The 21,718-nt window shown below is 38.2% G+C and overlaps 2 protein-coding genes across 4 annotated transcripts; one reads left to right on the plus strand and one right to left on the minus strand.

Annotated features, from left to right (window-relative positions):
• The first annotated feature begins 220 nt into the window (after positions 1–220).
• Positions 221–11,725, plus strand: syt5a (synaptotagmin Va). 3 transcript variants are annotated; one of them, XM_015018792.1, is made up of 11 exons: positions 221–328; positions 1,070–1,171; positions 3,872–4,032; positions 4,219–4,233; positions 5,511–5,698; positions 7,862–7,945; positions 9,479–9,646; positions 9,734–9,901; positions 9,986–10,103; positions 10,184–10,317; positions 11,164–11,725. In XM_015018792.1, exons 3-11 carry the CDS (start codon positions 3,879–3,881, stop codon positions 11,371–11,373), a joined length of 1,239 nt encoding a protein of 412 aa, XP_014874278.1. In that variant the 5' UTR covers positions 221–328; positions 1,070–1,171; positions 3,872–3,878; the 3' UTR covers positions 11,374–11,725. The 3 variants fall into 3 exon arrangements, with proteins under 3 accessions (XP_014874278.1, XP_014874277.1, XP_014874279.1); XM_015018791.1 differs by lacking the exon at positions 1,070–1,171; XM_015018793.1 differs by lacking the exons at positions 1,070–1,171; positions 4,219–4,233.
• A 6,058-nt stretch (positions 11,726–17,783) lies between these two features.
• Positions 17,784–21,424, minus strand: LOC106937345 (troponin T, slow skeletal muscle-like). The gene is made up of 9 exons (XM_015018787.1): positions 21,266–21,424; positions 21,087–21,147; positions 20,439–20,555; positions 20,265–20,342; positions 19,676–19,789; positions 19,478–19,587; positions 18,803–18,893; positions 17,929–17,969; positions 17,784–17,837 (listed from the first exon to the last, which is right to left on the minus strand). Exons 3-9 carry the CDS (start codon positions 20,535–20,537, stop codon positions 17,792–17,794), a joined length of 579 nt encoding a protein of 192 aa, XP_014874273.1. The 5' UTR covers positions 20,538–20,555; positions 21,087–21,147; positions 21,266–21,424; the 3' UTR covers positions 17,784–17,791.
• Positions 21,425–21,718: the final 294 nt, after the last annotated feature.

The raw sequence follows: 21,718 nt of genomic DNA on the forward strand, positions 1-21,718 counted from the left end.
TTTTTTTTTTTTTTTTTTTTTTTTTTTCCATTGATGTATGCAAGTGTCCCGGAAAAACAGACGAAATCTGCAAATACTTTAACATAGGACTATATATATATAAAGCTGAAACAGTTTTTGCTGAAATCACAATGGTTTCTGGAAGTGGACAGTAACTAAGTGGTGTTGAGGGATGTAGTGAGGATTAGCAGGAGGGGGAGAGGAGAGAGAGGGAGCTGGACTTGGACACAACCACTTCCAATCAGTCAGTGTTGGTGGATCTGTGTGGAATGATGTTTGCATGACAGAAGAAAAGATAAAAAGGATATAAGGACTGAGGACACATTGGGTGAGTTAAGATGTTTTATGTGTTAAAGTTCCATTATGGCCATCTATCACTGAATAAAAACATTTTGTAGCTTTTGATTTACAATTAATGATTTTCAAATTAACATCTTTGGTGGAATGTATTGTCATTTTTTCTTCTTGCTAGAGTCTAAAATTTCCTTGATTTTTATTGAATCTGCTACAGTGGAGTGAGAGGTGAATGACATCAGGGTTAATTAAATTTGATCTTTCAGTGCTAGTGCTTAGTGTTCATATTTAATTCTTTGTAGTTCACCAAGAAAGTTCATAGATGATTGTAACATTTGATTTGACATGATGGACAATGTTCTAAAAGTGGCAGAGATTAGTTTAAGTGGCTTATTGAAGGCTAAAGCTGCATTGGTTGGTGTCTGTGTTCACATGAAGTCACCTGCAGCAGGCTGGACATAGCTTGGTACGGACAGAGGTTTATACGACTGTCTGCTGGTCAGACAGACTTCTGATGTGGTTGTTTTGTTAACTTTCTTTCTTACATTACTCTTAAGATGCAATAAAAGCTGGCCTTATATGATTCTTCACGCCTGTTTGAACTTTACATTTTGTCAGTGCCTGGGTTTGTATTAACCATAAAATTGCGCAATTTGAAATTACAAAAATAAATTTGCTTAATGGAAACACGCCAGTTTAAAAAAAAACTCAAAGTTTTTGATTAAAAAAATGTTTTGCTTTAGGATGAGGTGGTTTTTTGGCCATATCAAAATAGAAGTATTTTGGAAAACTGGAATGGAAACACTTCCTTCACATCACACAGTCAACAGCCAGATGTTAGTACTGGTGGAAATGACAAAGAAGACGGCAGGAAATAGTAAGAAGATGATGGTTTTTTTCTTTTTTTCGGGGCAGCTGGCTCCACCAGAGTCCTCACAACCTCACACAGTTTGTAAAAAGTTGCATGTCATGTGAATGTGTTGAATCCATATCTCTTCTGTAAAGTTATGGAAAGCCATCCAGCTCAAATGTATGTGACTTTTAGTACGTAGACAACACGTCTGCACGCTGTCTGCACAGTGTTGGTTATGTGTTCAATTTTCACACATTTGTGAAAATAACACAACACCTTGATTAATTTGGGTTATTTTATGTAGCTGTTTACATAAGACGCTGCCAAGTTTATTCACATATGATTTTTTTTTGTTGAGTCTCTGTCACAGACTGACATATTGTAACACAATCTGTGAAATTTATAAGAAAAGTTCTTGGACTTTCAAATGTTTTTACAAATAAAACCCTGAAAATGTGAAAAATGAAGTTCATTTCCCCTCAGTCAGTACTAAAACTCCTTTTCTTTGTAGTCAAAACTTCATGCCTTTGTTTCTAGCAACTTTGGACATCTAAAGATGGAAATTTCTGCTCATTCTTCTTTACAAAGTAGCTTAACCTCCATTAGGTTGGTTGAAGAGCATTTCTGAACATCAGTTTCCAATTTTTACAAGAGACGAATTGGATTCAGGTCTGTAACCAATCACTATTATTAATCACAACTGATCTTAGAGTTTGTCACAATAGCACATTTTGCTGGATGATCAACTGACCCAGAAATTATGATAAATGATAGTATTGTTGTTTTGAGACATAGTAGTTTCTGGCAAAGTTTAAACATGACTTTCTCTAATTTTTTTCTAATATATTTTTTCTTTTTTTTTTTGACAACAAAATCCATGAATTCTTTTCAATATCCTGCACTACTATGCATCGATCTCTCCCATACAATCCAAATAATATATAGTTATTGTAACGTGATAAAATATAAATTTGTCATAAATCTTTTGAAAGCACTGTATTTCAGATGATGGATTTCAGGCTTTATACTTTTGAAATTAATGCCAAAACCTAACATGAAACACATTTTTTAAATTATTATATTGTCATATCTGCATTGTTGTGTGGTAGACTGACTGCTCATTTAAATCTCTAACACATATTGCATGACTATGTAAGTTCTGGTCAGTCCAGATGAGAGTGACACATCAATCCCTTGTTGCTGAAACTTTCTTTAGGGACATAGAACACCAAATCACCTGTGGCTAATATCTGTCCTGAAAGTTGATAGAAACCACTGATGGATTTGCTGGTGCAGAAAGTGTGATGGTGGAGAGAGAACTGAGCGAAGATAGCAAACAGCATAGTCCACTATAAAAATCATAAGTGAAATGTGATACTTTATGGGAAATTTTCATCTACTACGGCTAGATAGAAGGCACCTTTGTGTGTTTGATACATATTCTTCTGCAACATTGGAAATCACATGTGGGGATTTTGGAGCCTTTCTGTCCTGGAATGCTCCTCTCAGAAACAACAGAGGACCCATGTGGCAGAATAAAGGATGATAAAATAAAAACATATCAATGGAGGATTTGGATAAATTCATTTAAAGATAAACACCTTATGTACAGCAGTTATTCACCACACTGAGATCGCCCTCTGTAATCCTCTGCAGATCCCATCTGGGCCACGTTACAAAGCTCGCTACCTAAATCAGGTCTGATTCTGGGAGTTTGGTCATTCTGTGTGTGTGTATGTGTGTGCGTGTGTGTGTGTATGTGTGTGTGAGCAGGACATGGGAGGTATGAGGCCTGATGGGTCCCAAGCAAGGGAGCAAAGAGTGAAGAAAATGGTGATGGGATGGGCGGCTAGAGAAGAGGAGCAGCAAACTGTCCTTAATTTGTTTAATCCGAGGATTTTTGGATTACCTCTGACAATTAATCTTGTTACACATCAGTGCAGCAACAGAGGGATGTCTGGTGTGGGCGCGGCCTCTGTGTGTGTGTGTGTGTGTGTGTGTGTGTGTTTAAATCTCCCTTTTTATATACGAGGATAAGGACTGACAGCTGGAACTCCTTGCAGGCACGACTACCAAAAACTGGCAGATTTTATTTTGTTTTCTATTACTTTTGTTCACAGACTCACAAAAAGTAAATATCAGTTTTGCATCATTTTAAACTACTACACAAAATTGAAGTACATTTAAAATCACTTTGAAGTAAATGAGCCTGGATATTGGATACAAAGCTGGAATTTGCAACTTTACTCATTGACATTTGTTGATATTTATTGTGGATAAGAACAAATTACATATTTCAAAATTGATAATTGATAGACTAAGTAGTTTTATCTTTTGAAGTATGGCATATTTCCTATATAGTAGGAACAAAGAACAAAGTCATGGATTGAATAATAATAAAGTTTATTCAAAAGTATTATTACAGGTGTAACTCATAAACAAGCTCACCAAACACAACAAAATGTGAAACTTAGCATGACAACTACGTTATTTTTACTTTTTATTTTTCTTCCTTTGCATCAACTTGTATATGTTTGAAAAAAGGTTTTATTTCACATAAAAAACTCATTAGATCCTCTCTGCCAATGACAAACAGTCTGTTCTGCTACTGACTCTTGTTTGGTGTCTTTTATTGAACCAGATCATTGCAGGTTAAAGAAACAGGACATATTAGCATTCCAGCAATTCATTTATTTAACAAATATCCTTCCTTTGTCCTTTCAGAGCAGTGATGCCGTTGGTCAACATGGCTGCAGTGCGGCTCCGGAGGGCGGCGGGGGAAGAGGAGAGGGAGCCGCGGCCGCCTGCGCCCCCGTCTCACCACTCCAACCACCAGTTCGCCAGCATGAAGAACAAGTTCTTCAACGAGCTCACACACCTGCCAAGTGAGCACAACACAATGCTCTCTACGTAGATTATTTAGGAAAAACACATTGCTGATACATTATAAGATCATAACACCATCCTGTTTTCCTTTATCATTATCTTTCCTTTTTTGCCATTTCATGTCATTTTTTTCATTCTCTTTCCTCATTTTCTCCACGTGTGAACAATGTGTCCCGCTCTCCAAGATCATAAACTCAAGAGTAAGTCCGTCTTGTGTCTCATGCCATCACATGTGTCCTACGTCAGGTTGAATAAAGACCCAACTAGCAGGAAAAGGATTTGCTCTAGTGCTGACGGGTCACTGTCTCCATTCTTCTCATAGGGAGTTTTGTAGTAGACAGAGTCAAAGTCGACTGATTACTTTATTGTCAACTCATCAAATGTACTAGACATACAAGGAGTCAAAATTTTGTTTCTTTCCCTTCGCCAGTGACCTAAAAATATCACATTACAATAAATAAGAACAAATAATCATAAAAAGAAGTTTTCCATAATCCATAGAAAACACAGCAATAATATTAGAAAAAAAATCCCACAAATCAGGTACAATATACAATTTTAAAAACACAAACTCTTACGTATTTAACAGCTCAGATGGAGAGTATTCAGGGTCCTTACCAGCTGATGGAAGAAACAGTTCGATAATCTAGTAGTGCGTACAGAAAGACTGAATTGTGTTACAGTCATGTGTTAGCAGGGTAAAAAGCAGAGGACTGAGTGCTCAGCCCTGAAGACGCCACTGTACAACAGAATCCTGCTGGAGATTTTAGTTTTCCTACTCGTACTACTGCAACCTCTGGCTTAAAAAAATCCAAAAAACAGTTGCGACGAGATGCTCTGAACCCCAACTTATCTAATTTTTAATTCAATTGTTGTATTATTAAATGCTCCAGTGAAATCAACAAAACAATTATTTTCTTTTTATCCAGATGAAGCGCAAAATGAAGAGCAAAACCAGTTGCATTCTCTGTTGATCGCTTTGCTTTATATACAAACTGGAAAGGATCTAAGGTGGAGGGAAGAACAGATTTAATGTGTCACATGACCATGATGGCCGTTCAAAACGTTTCATAACAATAGATGTCAATGTATTTACTTTAATAAAATGGCAAAATTCAAATACAAAATTGCTGGAAGTTGTAAACGATTACATTCAATCAGACATGAGATTTGGGTATTTCAGAGATTATTTATTTCATGTTGTTTCTGAAAATACTTATTAGTCTGGGACGAAATAAAACTAAACTATAGTAAAAAACTAAACTAAACTATAATAACCCTGGTTCACAGCTGGAATTCTGACTTTATGTGATATTCTTGTATTTCAATACAAGAACTTGGAAAATTAAAATTTCAAGAACCAATGGATGAAAAAAAAATGCCAGTGTATATCTACACTAGTGGTGACTCTTAGTTTATCACCCCTTCAGATAGAATCAGAGCTGTCCATCCTGCTATTGACCGTTTCTCTGTCCAGTGCCCATGTGGGGTGTGGGGGCCATCGTGGTTGTGGTCCTTGCCCTCGTCGCCTGCCTTGGATTCTGCATCTACAAGAAGTGTTTCAATAAGGGCAAGAAGCAAAAGAAGGCTCGAGAGAGGAAAGGGGGAGGCGGGCGGGGGCGCAGAAAGAAGGATAAGGAGGGAGAAGAAGGAGACGAGAAAAAGGTGAGAAGAGCTGATTTCTTCTATGGATTTGTGTTGCTGAATAACTGAAAAAACCCTGAGCAGAAAAAAGGACAAAATGAATGAATGTATGCACACATTCCACTTAAATAAGTATTATATTGCTCCACAAATAAAACTTATGTGCAGTTCAAGTTTAAAATCTTTAAACAAGTGGAATGCATTTGTCTCGTGACTTTAAGGACTGGAAATTTTACCTTCTGTCCTACCTGTTAATCTATGACCAAGACTTGGTCAGAAATGCTATGTTAAATGCAACATAGCATTTAATTAAAATAATATATCCTGCAGCTGATCATCTTGCGATTGTTAAATAATGCCTGAGTTCAGTGCATACGACTTGAGCTGTTTTGATAAACTGTTGATTTAAAAAAGAAAAGGTTGTGTAGTGGTTTTCATTCACCAGGGCCTGTAAGAAAACGCAACATGCAACAAGCCAAAGTAGTTGGGTCATAGAAACAACAACTCCAGTCAAGCTCTTGCAGTAACTGTTAAACAGGATCTATTCGCCAGTTTTTATCAATTCGGATCCTCTCATTTTTGCAGAATCCTAATAAGCCTGTCACTTTGGAGGGTTTTCAAGCTTGGAATATTTTTTTACGTTCACGCCACGACGTCTCAGTTGGATTCAGATCAGGACGTTTATTCGGCCACTCCTAAGTCTTCATTTGTTTTTTCCTTAAGCCATTCAAAGACGGACTTGCTGGTGTGTTTTGGTCATTGTCCTGCTGAACCCCAATGCACCTAAGGTCATAAACAGATATGATGTTCTCCCTCAGGATGTTTTTGCAGGGAGCAGAATTCATGGTTTCATTTTCCATGACAAGTCTTCTATTTTTCTTTTATATAAGATAAGATATATTGAAACCCAATTCTTCCAAAAACATGTCTCACCAGTTTACAGAATAGATTCTGTAAATGTTTGCATAATCAAATTATTTTTTGGCAAAACTGATAATAGCCATGTTCCTTTCACTCAGCATTGGTTTTCTTGGAGCTCAGCCCTGCTACTTTTGCCCAGGCCCAGTGGTGGAGTCATGAGAACCTACCATTAGTGAATTAAGCCAGCACTGGAGGTCTCTGGATGTTGTTCTGCAGTTTTTATGACCGGTCAGATGAGTTGTGGTCAGTTTGGTCAGCAGGCCACTCCAGAAAGGTTCACTGCTGTTCCATGTTTTCTCCATTCGTGGATCATGGCTCTCACTGCTGTTCACTGGATTTCCACAGTCTTACAAGATTCATCTCAATGACTTTGTTTTTTTTTTCTCTTTTGTACATTTTGACATTTGTTTATAGATTTTACTCCAGTTTAGGTGTTTTCTGCTTTGGGAATAGTTGCGGCAGTAATCAAATCGAGTGGCAAGAGAAATTCAACTCAAATTACCACAATTATTTTATGTCTCTTCCCTCTCTAGCAGAGTCTAGGAGCTAGTTAGCTTAGCCTAGCGCTAACAGGGAGATAGAAACAGGAGATAACGACTTGACTGTGCTTGTTTAAAACACAGCAAAATGATGGCGCTGATAGAGAAGATTCTTTCTTTTTCTTGCCAAAGAGATAATATTATAGTATGTAAACATATAATGTCATGTCGTCTCATGTCATGTTGAACACTGAACAAATACGGGTGTTGTTGGAATTTTTATTTTTTTTTCTGGGTGGTCCAAGTCTGTTTACTGTGTTCATCCTTCAACAGACAGAGACAGCTGCTGCTTACTGGCTTCCTGACTTTAATCTTTTTACAGTTCACAGAAGTTTGGCTTCTGTCCAGGTTGAGACATGCATTCTGAAGTATGTGCTCTATCTGGGCAACAGCCTCAGTGTCCAGAGACAACACGATTGGCTGGTGCTGAAGATCTAAAGATGTCTGTCACCAGTGTAAAAAACACATATTCATGAAAAGCTTTGGCACTCTGACAGAAAATGTTCTTTATTTGTTCCAGTCATTTAAAGGTTCACCTGTTAATCTCTACTTTGACCGTCTTTACTAAATTCATGGCACCACAACCTCCTACAGGCAGTAATATTTCCTTTGCTCATGTTCTATTGTGCTTTTGTTGCTTCAAGTAATCAAAGGAGAGCAGAAGCAACATGTGTGAGTTTGATAACGTCACCATGACGATTTGCCACCCTGTCATATTTTTCAGGATGGAGAGGAAGAGAAGGGAGAGGAGAAGGAGGTTTTCGGCAAACTGGAGTACTCGTTGGATTATAACTTTACTGATAATCAGGTGCACAATGCTCACACAACAACACACCGCACTGACTTTTCTAGAGTTATCGTAACTAGAACAAGATTTTACAGCCTTCATGTTTTAAAGCTTTGACATGCTTGGGTGAGGTTTGGTAGATGCCTGGATTGGCAACTGAACTTTAAAGTTATTTCAATTGGAAATATATTTAGACAGTAAGATGTATGAGACTGTATTATATATTTCAAAGGTACCAGTACAATTGGTGAAGGTATAAATTTACCCAGAACACAGCTCTGGTGAACCTGTGTCTTAGTATGACAGGTTAGAATTTTGAGTTTCTAACTGACTGGTGATTCGTCAAAAACCAATCAGCAACAAAATGATTTAGGTTACATTCCTGACTCAGAATAGAGGGAGCACTCCATCTCAAAATAGAGCTACACTAGACCTAAGCTTCAAATAATGTAGTAGCATAGGAGAAACTAAGAAATCTCCCATTATGCTTTTTCCTATTTGTTTCCCATTCTAAATACAGCTCTTGTCAAAATGAAAGTCCATGAATACAGTAGCAAGAGTTGTCAACACTTGAAAATCTTTAAAGACTTCAGAGTCTTTTAGCTTGTACTTTCCTTTGGTGGGGAATTTATTAAGGTCTGAACACAAACAGGCTTTGGTGGCATACAAAATGTGGTGCCTCATTTGGGATTGCTGGTTAAAAGAAAATAAAAGAAAGGAAACTCTGATGGCAACATTTCAGCTACACAGAAGCTACACAGAAAGACCATTAATATTTTACCACCTCATTATTTTCAACTACACATTCACACATGGTTAAACGTTCAAAATGGTAAAAAAAAAAAAAAGTACCTGTTGTACCTCCAGAAATTGTGCAATTTGAAATAAATTCATTTAATAGAAACACTCCAATTTTGAAAAAGCTAGGACAAAGTGGCTTTTCGGCCAAAAAGATGCGTTTCAAAACACTGCAAATGCAAACACTTCTTTCACATCGCACAAGTGACCTGATCAACAACCGGATGTTACTACTGGTTGAAACTACAAAGAAGATGACAGGAAGTGGTAGGAGGATGGTGGATTGTTTTTGTTTTTCTTTTTTTTTCGGACAACAAACAGCTGGCTCCACCAGAGCCCTCACAGCATCACAGTTCATAAAAAGTCGTGTGTCATTCCAACGTTTTGAATCCAAAACTCGTCTGTAAAATCACTGACTAGAATATCCCCAAAACACTGGATACGCAGCCGCTCCCAACGCTTGAATGAGACGCTGACGTCTCCTCTGATTGGCTGATACATGATGAGCGCTAGCATCTCATGCAACTGTTTACATCTGTCACTGCCATGATTTTTACTGACTTATCATGTGGACAAGATAATTCACATGTGATTTTAATTTAATTTCTCATTTAATGGAAACACTGCAATTGCGAAATTGTGTTTTTTCACCACTAGCAGAAAATAGGCTTTACGTAGATTTGCTTACATTTGTGACGGAATCACAGCTGTAGTTTGGAACTCGGACTGATCTTCTGCTCTTGGATTCTCCTCCAGTTGATCGTGGGCATCCTTCAGGCTCAGGACCTCCCAGCGATGGACATGGGCGGAACCTCTGACCCTTACGTTAAAGTGTACATGCTGCCGGACAAGAAGAAGAAGTTTGAGACCAAAGTTCAACGCAAGAACCTCTGCCCTGTGTTTAACGAGACTTTCAGTTTTAAGGTCTATACATTGATGTCGTTTTGAATACTAAGGTATTTTCTAACAGAATTCAAAGCTAAATTTGATGCTAGTGCTCTTCCTCTCCAGATCCCTTACAGTGAGCTGGGTGGTCAGACTCTGGTGCTGCAAGTTTTTGATTTTGACCGTTTTGGAAAACATGATGTCATTGGCGAAATCAAGATCCCAATGAACAGCATAGACCTCGGACAACCAATACATGAATGGAAAGATTTAGTTGGTGGAGAAAAAGAAGAGGTAAATGTTTATTTTTTTCCCTCCAAAACTAGGCATATCCAGACTTTAACAAAACACCTGATATATGCATTGTGTTTCTGACAGCAAGAGAAACTGGGTGATATCTGCATTTCCCTTCGCTATGTCCCCACGGCTGGTAAGCTGACGGTCAATGTGATGGAAGCAAAGAACCTGAAGAAAATGGACGTTGGAGGACTGTCAGGTATATGTTGTTCGCGTACCTAAAGGTTGATGATCGACTTGTATTGGAGGTCTGCGTTGACTCGTATTTGTCCCTCTCAGATCCGTTTGTCAAGGTGGTTCTGCAACACAACGGCAAACGACTCAAGAAAAAGAAGACATCTGTGAAGCAAAACACTCTAAATCCTTACTTCAACGAGAGCTTCAGCTTTGAGATTCCCTTCTCCCAAATTCAGGTTTGTACTCTGCATAGTTTCACTGATATTTGGATCTGTTGACTGTTGCATGAACGTAGTACAACACAAAAGTATTTCTTTTGAAATAAGGAAACATTTTCAGACAATTTTCTGTAAATATTTCTTATAAGTAGGCCTGATTGCTTTGCATAAAGAACATTTAACATAGTTGCTTTTTGTTTTAGTCATTGTTAGTGTTTTTGTCGTCCACCGTGAGGAAATGTGACGTGTCCAAAACGCAATCGGGTTTTAATGTCTTAATAGTGGATCATAAATCTTTCTCAGGCAGATACAGGAAAACAAAAACCAAGTTATTATTGAACAAAGCTATATGATTTTAATTATTTAAACTCCAACATACTATGCTAACTATTTGAAGCTTAAATCAGAAAGTTTGCATGAACATACATGAAGTCCCTGAACATCAGATTTTAATGCAACTCTCTGCTGACAGTATAATGTTTAAGTAATTTCTTTTTCTCCAACCACTGCAGAGTTAGGGTGCAATTTGGAGATGTGGTGCTCTGCTACAATGGGAATTCCAATGCATTTTGATTTCTATGTGCAAGAGCTCATCATTGCACAGTGGCTAGAGAGACTATGCATAACAGTTGTTGTATCAAGAGTCCTGAGAGGACAGCCTGGGTTAGCCGTGATAAAATCCCATAGGAAAACTGTATGACCCTGCAATTATATTTGTTGTTAATTTTGTCTAATTTGAGGAGAAAATGCGATGCTTTTAGTAATCAAGTCTAGACTGATATAGTTTAAATGTCACATACGTCATACATGCGAGCGAGACATTTACAGGAAGTACCACTGACCCTCCTCTGTCTCCACACACAGAAAATCCAGGTGCTGATCACCGTGTACGACTACGACAAACTGGGCAGTAACGATCCCATCGGGAAGTGCTGGATCGGCTATGGCGCCTCCGGCGTCGGGCTGCGCCACTGGTCAGACATGCTGGCCAATCCCAGGCGACCCGTGGCCCAGTGGCACACACTGCTGCCAGAGGAGGAGGTGGATGCGGCCCTGAAGGCCCCCATCCGCTAGCGTGGCCCCTGAAACCTGGGCTACTTACAGTGTAACTTTCCAGGAACTACTGACTTATTTGTAATATTTTACTTTAAATTAAGTTATTGTGCGTGTTTGTGTGTGTGCGTGCGCATGACCTTCATTTTCACAAATCAACAGATACATGTACATGCATGTTCACTAGTGAAGGAATATGCAAGATACTCATTGTGACAAAATAATCTTTGAAATGGCTCAGTGAGTAACTTCCTGTCTAACGTGAGTAAATTGTGCCATGCTGTCATGTGGTCTACAGGCTTCAAAATATTGTATTATATATTATACTGTATGCTTTCAATGAGAAATAGAAGACAGGAGGGTTATGTATAGAAATTTTAAAAAAAGACTATTTCATCTTTATTTAGACGTTAGCACTGGGACGCAGACGGCTATGTTCAGCAACAAAAACACAAAATAACTGTGCTAACCTTGTTCAAGCTAATCTGTTAGCTAGCTGGATCCTTTAACTAACTGGCTAATCTGTTAGCCAGCTAGCTCATGACATATAAAACGTAACTGTTTTTGTTTTATTTCGTTGATAATTTTCTCTCATTTTTACATCAGCTAATTTGAGTCTCAAAGGTAACTCAAAAGTGGTGAATCATTTCTTACTCTAAACCAGCATTGAAGGGTCTATTAAGAAATGTTAAAGCATGGCTCTGCTACTTATGTAAGTACTGCATAAGTGATACTTATGAAGTACTTAATCACTGCATAAGTAGCTAATATATTTGCTGTGTTCGTTGCTCTCTAGGCATTTCCATGTAGTACATTAATTGCTAAGCTAACGGCTAGCCTGAGAGGAGCCAAGACTTCTTGTGTCTTAAAAATGTTCAAGTCTCAAAATATCATGGTGGTTAATGCTAAAGCTATTTTGCTAACATTTAAGTGGTTGCTGCTTTTGTGCTGTCTGGTTGATTAAGGAGAAATTGCTGATTATTTACACTTTAATTGGAGGTTTATTAATAACCTTCCTATGTGAAACATACATACACAAATGAAGCAGTAGAATATAAAAATGCTACAGTGATCTAATGAGCTCATTTGCTGAATGAAACACTTCACATGTTTCAAACAGGAATGGTGCACTAATTTCCTACCTACATTTCTCAGTCATTTGCTTCTGTGTTAATTATTTCCCCAATGTAAATATGGTGTCAGTTTAAAGATTCATAAAATAGCTTTTACATAAATTGCTCCAGTGTTTTTGATTTTAGAGTTGTTTTAAGACAGTAAAAGTTCACATGGTCTTTGCCCCTCTCAAGCTAGCTTTTAGCTTTTATATTCAAGAACAACTAAATTTGATTTAAACTAAATGAAGATGCCAAGTGAGCCATCTACTGTAGGTGTGGTGTTAAATTAAAAATAATAATAATCTTACTTCAAAACTCCTGAGGTATCCCTTGAGCATCAGATTAAGATTTTGTTTTTAAGGCTAGCAAGGGTGTCCAGATAAAGCTAAGACCCATTTTACCATCTACTTACAAGATAGCACTAGAATTTAGAGTCTGCTAAAAGTAAAATGGACACCAAGACATTGTTGCTGACCAGAAATGTTCGTGTCCTGTTCTGTTTACCTGAACTCCTCCTCTTTACTCTTTAGCGTATCGGATCTATGCTTGATTGTTCCAGTTTGATGTGCTGTAGTCAGATTTGTTCTCAGAACAGAACAGAAGTCATGTTGTGAGTGGCGGTGTCATGCATGTGTGTGCTGCTATTTGTTTCTTTAAAAAAAAAGAGAAAGAAATTCTTATGGCTTCACTTTCTATCCCTTATATTGTGATTGTAAAATAAAAAAGCAGATGAAATAAAAGAGATGGTTTGGTGGACTGATGGATTCGCATCAAGCTATTAATCCACACACACAGTCAGATATTTAGTTGTTTACAGTGAAAGGAGCTTTATTACAAACCGTTCTTAACACAGGCTGTTTCTGATCTAGTCACTATGGCTCTTCGCCCAGTGCTGCATAGCCTAGGCCCAGGGGGGAGGTACAAGCTCTGAAAAAATAAATGAAATGAAGTTTGGGCAGAAGAAGGATGTGCTTGCAGTTTGATTCTTTCATGAACTGCCACTGGTTGTTGAAATAATTTGATACTGAATGTAATATCAATCCACTCCTCATGAACCTGATTGGAAAGTGTAACCTCCACCTCTTCCACGAAAGAGCGATATGCCAAGTGACACTGCTAACGTAGCAACTTTGTCACCCTTATTTAGTTTTAGTAAATAATTTTTGAAATAACTGGCAACAATCGCTGTTTACAATCCAACATCGGCCGGGCCATAAGGGAACAGGTGATCTGGGGCTACTGTGACAGCTGTGTTTACACTGTGGCTGAGAGACACTGTTTGAGAAATATCCACACTGATGACGTGTTTGTGAGGTCTTTTTTTTTTTTCTTTTTTTCACATGTTTAACGATGAGACTTTGTTGAACGAAGCATTTTTGGAGTGAAATAATGTCATAGTGGACCCTCCTGGCAGAGACATCAACAAAGCTGTTCCAAGTTAAACAGGAAAGTTTGACTGCAGTACCCTCCCTTCAACCCAAAGAGGGCAGCACTAAGACTGTTGAAGGTAAAATGTTACAGAATTAAACAAGTTCACACTAATATGTTAACATTTACACAAAGACATAAACACAGCACACTTAAGGACTGATTTGTCTGCAAAAAAAAAAAAAGTTGATTGGGGTTTAGCTACTCTTTAAGATTCAACCAATATTGCCATTAGTGTCACTAGTTCAGTTTCGTTCTTGTTTGAGTCAGGTTTTACAGTTTAAAGCCATTCAAACTTATTTGAACCCAAAAAGCCCCTTAGACCCACAGCAGCACTGCTGCTTTTATAGGTCTGTCTGTGTTTTCCCCGACTGACTGTGAACCAGCGAAAGAGCGGATTATTGGTGTGTCCTTATTAGTCCTTGACTCCTGCAGAGAGCCAAACATGTGAGGCAGGAATTAAACTGGGGGGAGGGCAGAAAACCTGTCCACAGTAAGACGAGAGACGGAAAAGCTCAAAGAAAATAAACGAAGAAATAATTACTTTTTTACTTTCACAATGAGGCATTTTTCACCCCTTTTTAAAATATAAGAATTTTATGTGACTCAAATGAGGAAGAGGAGACTCACTTTTAGTGCCTGGTTTTGTTATATGAACATGTGAAATAACACAAATCCTGCCACCTCTTTTTCTTGTTATTTGTTATTCCTGTTAATTATGAGACTTTGTTGATCAGCTATTGAGGTTTTTTCTCTTTTGACTTTACTCTGCTTTAAAGTCAATCTACAAATGTTGAGTCAATTGCCAGCCAAGGAAAAGATGACTTTGAAACAAATTGCTGGGGGGGGAAGAAAATCAGAAAACTTTCTTTCAAAAACAAATAGTTACATATTAATATATATGTTAAACATAAATAACATACTTTATTTGCATTTTTAAATGTTTGTCATCTTCCTAAAAATTCCATAATTTGTTTTTGCCAAAAGTGTTTTAGGCAACAACAACAACAGCAAATAAATAATAAATTAATTAATTAATGATCACTTTTGGCAAAAATGACTTAGGCAATTATTTTAGGAAGGTGACTATATATGCATATATAGTTAAATAAAAAGAATGATATGTTTTATTACTGACATGGACTACATTTATTTTTGGCTAAAACTGAGCTTTCTGTTGAACCTTTCAGACTTTCCGTAACATACAGGCAGCCTGCTGGATTTTATACACATTAATACGTAATGCCACTTTTTGCCACCTGAGGGCGACCTCTGCCATTATTTTTGGCCTGTCATTGACAGCAAAGCGATCTCACATCTTTCTCCGTCTTCGGTTTAAATGCCTATCACCGCTATTACATAACAATTCAGTTTGACTCTTTCACTACGTCCATCGTATTTCAGCATTCCTTTCATTATCTCTTCATCCGTCAGAATGCATGAGTGAAAACTGACTCATTAACTACATCAGATAGCAGCTCTGATAAAATCAAGACGCCATCATGAAACGGACATGTGAGCTATCCACGGTCTGCCTCACAGCCATTTAACATCTCGTCGTACAGGAACAGTGCAAACGTCGCTGATAGCTGATTCCAGCTCCACTTAAGTGATTGAGATTTTCAGAGCGATGTCTGAAGGGTTCCCCTTTTTTCCAGAATCATTTAATCTGTACCACTGAAGCGTTTTCCAGCTGTCATGTCAACGTCTCCATTCCTGTTTCTCATGGTTTTATCTAAGGCAGATCAGTAGATCAGGACATCACTAAGATGCTCTTTGAGATTCTCCTTCGAAAGCAACTATGTGCCTCGGCAAGCTGTAAGGTAAGGTAATTTTATTTATACAGCACATTTTTAGCAACAAGGCAATTCAAAGTGCTGTAGCACCAACCTAGCAAAAACAGGACTTCCTGTGTTATTAAAAATTGTGGTAATTGGTGGTTTAATTTATCTCACTAGCAGTGTTGGTAGTCTGAATCCATTTTATTGTGGTACTAGTCTGAGCTTTATTTTTTAATGTGTATTTAATTGTGGCAACAGTTTTGTTTAACCTATGACGTCCAAGAAGAATTTCCCCTGACATGGACAAGTAGCTACTGACTTATCCCATGTCGAGGTTCCAAGTGAATTGGAAATCGCTGTGTCTAACTCTTTGGTGTGAAAAACATGGCAAAGTGTTCTGGAAAGAACCACTGGAAAGGACCACACAAGCAGTGGAAGCATGTCAATCCAGAGTAACAGGCTTTTCTCCTTATAGTGGAAATTTACAGTCGCAGTATCCAAAGAACAACCAGCTGCCCAGCTGAAGATGCGTGAAATACTCTAAGATAAATTTGTGTTTTTCTATTGCAGTAGCAAAAGTTTATGTCAACTCTAGAAAAATTTTATTTAGAAAAGCCCAATCTATGATTCCAGAATCAGAAGCATTTGTTTTTATTTATACTCTACCTTTTAATCTAAATTGGAGTGTGTGTATGGCGTGGCTGCCGTACCTCCAAGCCATGTGGCGTTCTGTGTCTAGGAACCTTTTGTGAGATCATGATTTCCTGTTTTCTTAGGATATACTATAAGTGTTTCATAATTCAAAAGCCCACTCTTTAAAGAGAAAAACATATTTCAAGGTGCAGTAGAACTGCAAGGTGCGTCTTAATAACAACCATTTAATGACAGCTAGATGCTGTTTTCCAATTGCTGCTGAGACTTTAAAAGGAATCAAAATTCAACAACGGCCATGATGCTTTTCCACATGTAGAAAAACATCATGGCTGTTAAATTTTATGGAGGATCTGTGATGCTCTTCCAAAAAGCCCCAGGAACTTTGCAAAAAGCACTTGGCATTATGAACTCTTTAGATGAAAATCTGATTGATGAAAATTTGTCATCACTGGGTCCTTTGAGATAACGATCCAAGACCAAAATGGTTCCACAGATACAAACTCAGCCTTCTTCTGTTTTCTTCTGCTGCCCTTCTTAGCATGAACAGATGCAGGCTCCTGTTAAGGACTTGCATCCTGAATATTGGCTGCTTTTGCCAAGAAGTTTGTTTTCATTGCTGCTGTCCTGCAGAGGCCCAGCAGTCGTCCAGTGTTATTTTCACAACAGGCAAAGCAATATATCCTCATGACAGGAGAAAAACAACATTTTAAAAATAAGTTATGTCATGCCGTCTCCTGAGAATATTGAGAGAGAAGACTGAAGAGCTTGCCTGCTGTTTTTTTTTTTTTTATAATAATTTACTCATTAAAAAAGCAACAGTAACAACAACAAAAAAAATCAGACCTATGGAGTGCTTGTTCACTTAAAGCTAAAGAAACTATTTAGTTATAATTTCACTTTTGTACTTTTTCACATTTTTTCACCCTGAAGCCACAAGCGTCAGTGTATTAGTGTATTTTATTGTTTTAATAGTGATGAGAAGTTTGGCCCTTTTGAAGACAGCCGCCTTGTTCAGCTGCCAAACGGCTCTGAATTTATTATCATCTGTTGCCACCCCATAATCCACCCTCCACCAAACTTTACACTTAGCACAGTGCAGTCAGACAAATACCATTCTGATTTGTCGGTCTTTATGAAACGTTTTTGGCAGAATGCTGAAACCTTGGTTTCAAAACGAGGGAGAGCGTATTGCTCCTGGGTTGTCTGGCTGCCTGTCTGTTTCAGAGTTTATTTTCAAATGTTTTTATTTGTCTTGAAGATGCTGAACAAAATCACACATCCTTTTAAATGTAGCGCATGTACTTTTATTTCAGCCAAATAACATCAAGTTACAACACATCCAGTTCAGAGAAACCCAGGAGCGCTATAAAGAATCCAATTTAAAAAAACAAACAAAACATTTTTTTTTCTTAATTGTCTTTGAATCACGTTGCTCCCATCTCTGTTTTTGTGCTTGCAGTTTTACTTCCAGCGACCACCCACCTTCCCCTTGCCGTGGCCTTTTTTGCTGAGGGAGAAAAGACAGACGGGAAAAGACGAGTGAGGCGCGGCGCCGGAAGGAGACAGAATCAGACATGTCAGATTTTGCATCTACTCACAATTTCTGAGCATGTTGGATTCTGTTCAGTAACACAGTAATCTGTGGGAGGCAAAGAAAAGTGTTCTTGGGATTAGCAGATTGTTATTAGAGTTTAGTTAAAGTTTAAGAAGTATTCATCACCCTTGAACTTTTTCACATTATTCTTTTTGTCTTGTTAAAACCACAAACATAATAAAATGTATTTATCGTCAGATTGTTTCACTTATAACAAAACATTTTTCAAATAATCTGTAATAATCTGTAGTAATAGTACTTTTTTCATCAATATACTGTAAGGGAATTATTGACTTAAAACAAGTCCCTATTATCTCTCCTGAAAAGTTACTTGTAAGTTATTTTTATCTTATTTCAAGTGTATGAATATATTTAAACTAAAAACTAAACTAAAAACACTTGGTAAGATTTTGTGTTTTTCCAGTGTTGGTCTTTGTGTTGCTGTTTATTCACTAAAGTTCTATAGTAAACCTCTGAGTCCTTCACAAAACAGCTGGATGATACAGAAATGAAATAACAAACACAGCTGCTCAACGTAAGTACCAAGGAAAATATTCAGAAAAATGACCAGAAATTCAGAAACTGTAGAAGGCTTCTGCTGAATATGTTCCATGTTTACACAGCAAAAAATGTTTTGAATGTGCTGGATCCATGTTTTTGTTTGTGGAAACACAATTTCCCATTGGTCCACAGTAATGTGTATCAAGCAGCAGCCACACATGACCAAGTGGAGCCATTTACCTTTAACCCAGCTGGGTCACCTCTCAGTACGTTTACAGTTTAATTCTAATTTGTGTGATGAAAATGGATTTGCTCAATCAGCTGAACTCACCTTCCTCCTGTTACACGGAGGTCGTGAAGCGGGTTGTAAAGCCTACCTCGTATCTCTGGTGCTTCATTTGCTCCATGAAGTCAAACTTCTCAGATTCCAGCTGATGGATCCAGTTCCACATCTCCTGGGCCCGGTTCCTGACAAACACAGAGCCACACACCGTGTTTCTATGCTGTAAAGTCTTTTAGTGTGCGACTCTTTAACGAGTTTGGCTGGGTGAGTGTGGCACCATGCAGCGTAAAGTCCTTTGAGTGACATGAAAATTCAGCCAAAGAACAAAATAATGGACCACAGAGAGCTGTACTTCAGGATTAGTTTTCATCTCATACCTGTTCAACAACATTTATGAAATTATGAAACTGGGTTTATCACACTGGGTTACAAAAAAAGTCAACCTTTTGGAAGATGTATATGTTTTTTTCAACTGAACTAGGACTATTTTTTTAAATCCTGAAATGATGTACATTTTTCTCAGGTTTTTATTCTAACTTGATTTAGAGAAATACAATGTTCTGACTAAACTGATAACATTTTTGTGTGGTTTTGCATACATATGTATAAATTATTGCAAACGTTTTTAAATTAGTATGACAAACATTTGATTTTTTTTTTTTGCAAATAATCACAAAACCAATCTTAAAACCCCGAAGAGGCAATAATATAAAAACCCATCGCTGCACTGGATTACTGACTGACTGCGATGCGTCTGGAAGGGACTCACCTCAGGCTGTCCTCCCTCATGTTGTCGATGCCTAGAGGCTGCCGTCTGTCGGCCAGCGTCTTCCTCTTGATCTCCCTCCCCGTCAGGCGCTTGCTCTTCCTCGACTCGGCCTGGATCGGGGTTAAACAGCACACAATCATCCTCCACTTTTCCTACTTTTCATCATCGATCTGAGGTGAAAACACCAGGCACACTGACTTTGGCCAGGAAACCTCCAAAGTTGGCTCCCATGCCAGACAGCACTTTCTTCTTCTTCAGGTCGTCATCTGCCTTCTTTTTGGCCTCCTCTTCCTCTTTTCTGTGACGTTCTTCCTGCGAGGTGGAATGGACGAAGGATAGAGACAAAATATCATGTTTGCTGTTTCAATGCGTTATCGTTGCAGCATAGCAGATGTAAATGCCTTGCACAGGTTGATGAAGTACCTCCAATAGATGTACAGGGTTTCCTATGAGGTATTATAAGCCTGGCAGGCCACCAGGCCTACCTGGTGCCCTCACCAGGTTTAGCATTGTTAATTTATTTTAGTTTGTTCTTAATTATTGCCTTTTTAAAAATACTTTATAGTTGGTGTTAAGGTGTTAATCTTCCAGTCTCTCAATAATGCATAACTACCAAGAGATATTTTCATTTCTTGTGAGATATGTTTATGGTTATGACATTGTGGTATGGATACTTTTGCAAGGCACTCTACATATGACGTATGAACTGTACATGGCAGGTAAACTTATGATTTCATATTCTGAACAGGTATGGGATACAGTTTTATGAAGTAATGTGGGTCTTTACTGCAATCCTATTCTGTCGGTCCTTCTCCTTCTCGGCTCTGACTCTCTGGATCTCGGCCCTCTCGGCTCGACGGTGCTCCTGGAGGGAAAACATTTGGCCATTCATTTCATCCCACTTGCGCTCCAAACCAGCTTTGAGATTTGACCAGCCGCATGGGTCTTAAAGTGATCTCACAATCCGCTCCTTGAGCCCAATGAGTTCCTCCTCGTCCTTCTTCCTCTGCTCAAAGTGAGCATCGATCAGGGTGTGCAGCTCCAGTAAGTCCTTCTCCATTCGCTTTCTGTGGATGTCCTGTCAAAGTGACAAAGGAAACAGTTGAGAGACAACTCCTGGTGATCAATTGTTCAACGTCTAGAGACGACTGAAGAGAAAGACCAGAACCAACTGTTAGCAACTAGAGGGCTGGGTAGCTGATCCAAGAGTTAATCTAGAAGATGGCCATTGGGTGATTACTGAGCTAGAACCAAACCAACAGCTTACCTTAATGTTGCTAAAGCATTTTGTGCAATGATGGGACAGGACTTGAGTTTTAGTTCCAATGTATTGAGGGTTTTGTAGCAACAATAAGTTAATTATATTTCATGTGGAAAAACAATTTTTTTAGACATGCCTAATTTCGCAGTTAGTTTCAGATTTCTCTCTGACTTTTTCTGGAATGAAATGAAGCCATCCGCTGCAGGATGTGTTACGCCACCATAACCCAGCTAGAAACTGACCAAAGCAGAACTTAGCTCTCCGTCTGATCCCAGTCAGTACCTTCTACTACGCTCTAACTTTAGCCGTGAACATGGCACCTCTGTTTCAATTGTCTTATTAACTTACGTCAAAATCCACTCGTTCTCCCTCAGGAATCTTTGGAGGAGCAAGTTGGGGCACAAGAGGTCTTTAAGTGGAGAGAAGAAGAAAAAACCCCCAAAACAAAACAGAGCTTAGTGAAAGAAAGTGGAGGAAACTGCACAAAGACAGATGAAGCAATCTGAGCTTTGGTTTACACAACATACTTTGGCTTGGGGCGCTCTTCTTCTGCAGAGAAAAATGCACAAAATAAACAAGTTTAGAGTTTATTCCTGAGGTGAAAGAAAGGATTGTGAAACAGTGTAAAGGATGGTTGATATTTTGAAAAGGACAACAGGTGAGGTGTTTGGAAAAGTATGTTATCATCAGAAATTACAAAACAAAACAAGAATCCAAAGACTTTTGTGTGTTAAATACACCTGACAAAGAACTACCAATCAGGAAAAAGATTTGGATCATGACTGCTTAGTTTATTAGAAACACACAATGTCTGAGCAGGAAGTGGTAAGAGTATTGCATTAAACATACAACAGACCATAGAAGCTGTTACACAATAATCATCTCTATGGATGCCACAGATACACTGGGCTTGTAGAAAAGCATTTGAACCGTTCTGTTTTCTGGATGATACGTCAAACATTAACTAAGGGAATTATTTA

The sequence above is a fragment of the Poecilia latipinna genome, unplaced genomic scaffold (assembly GCF_001443285.1).
Source record: "Poecilia latipinna isolate Pla-1442-1.1 unplaced genomic scaffold, P_latipinna-1.0 Scaffold2322, whole genome shotgun sequence".
NCBI lineage: Eukaryota > Metazoa > Chordata > Actinopteri > Cyprinodontiformes > Poeciliidae > Poecilia > Poecilia latipinna.

Excerpts from the sequence above, each read along its gene's own strand:
- syt5a (XM_015018792.1), top strand. The coding sequence starts at position 3,879 with ATGCCGTTGGTCAACATGGCTGCAGTGCGGCTCCGGAGGGCGGCGGGG. Across the intron at positions 9,902-9,985 it reads TTGGTGGAGAAAAAGAAGAG|CAAGAGAAACTGGGTGATAT; the intron begins GTAAATGTTTAT and ends TGTTTCTGACAG. Across the intron at positions 10,318-11,163 it reads TTCCCTTCTCCCAAATTCAG|AAAATCCAGGTGCTGATCAC; the intron begins GTTTGTACTCTG and ends CTCCACACACAG.
- LOC106937345 (XM_015018787.1), bottom strand. The coding sequence starts at position 20,537 with ATGGAGAAGGACTTACTGGAGCTGCACACCCTGATCGATGCTCACTTT. Across the intron at positions 19,790-20,264 it reads ACCGACAGAATAGGATTGCA|GAAGAACGTCACAGAAAAGA; the intron begins GTAAAGACCCAC and ends TCCACCTCGCAG. Across the intron at positions 17,970-18,802 it reads TGAAGCACCAGAGATACGAG|ATTACTGTGTTACTGAACAG; the intron begins GTAGGCTTTACA and ends TGCCTCCCACAG.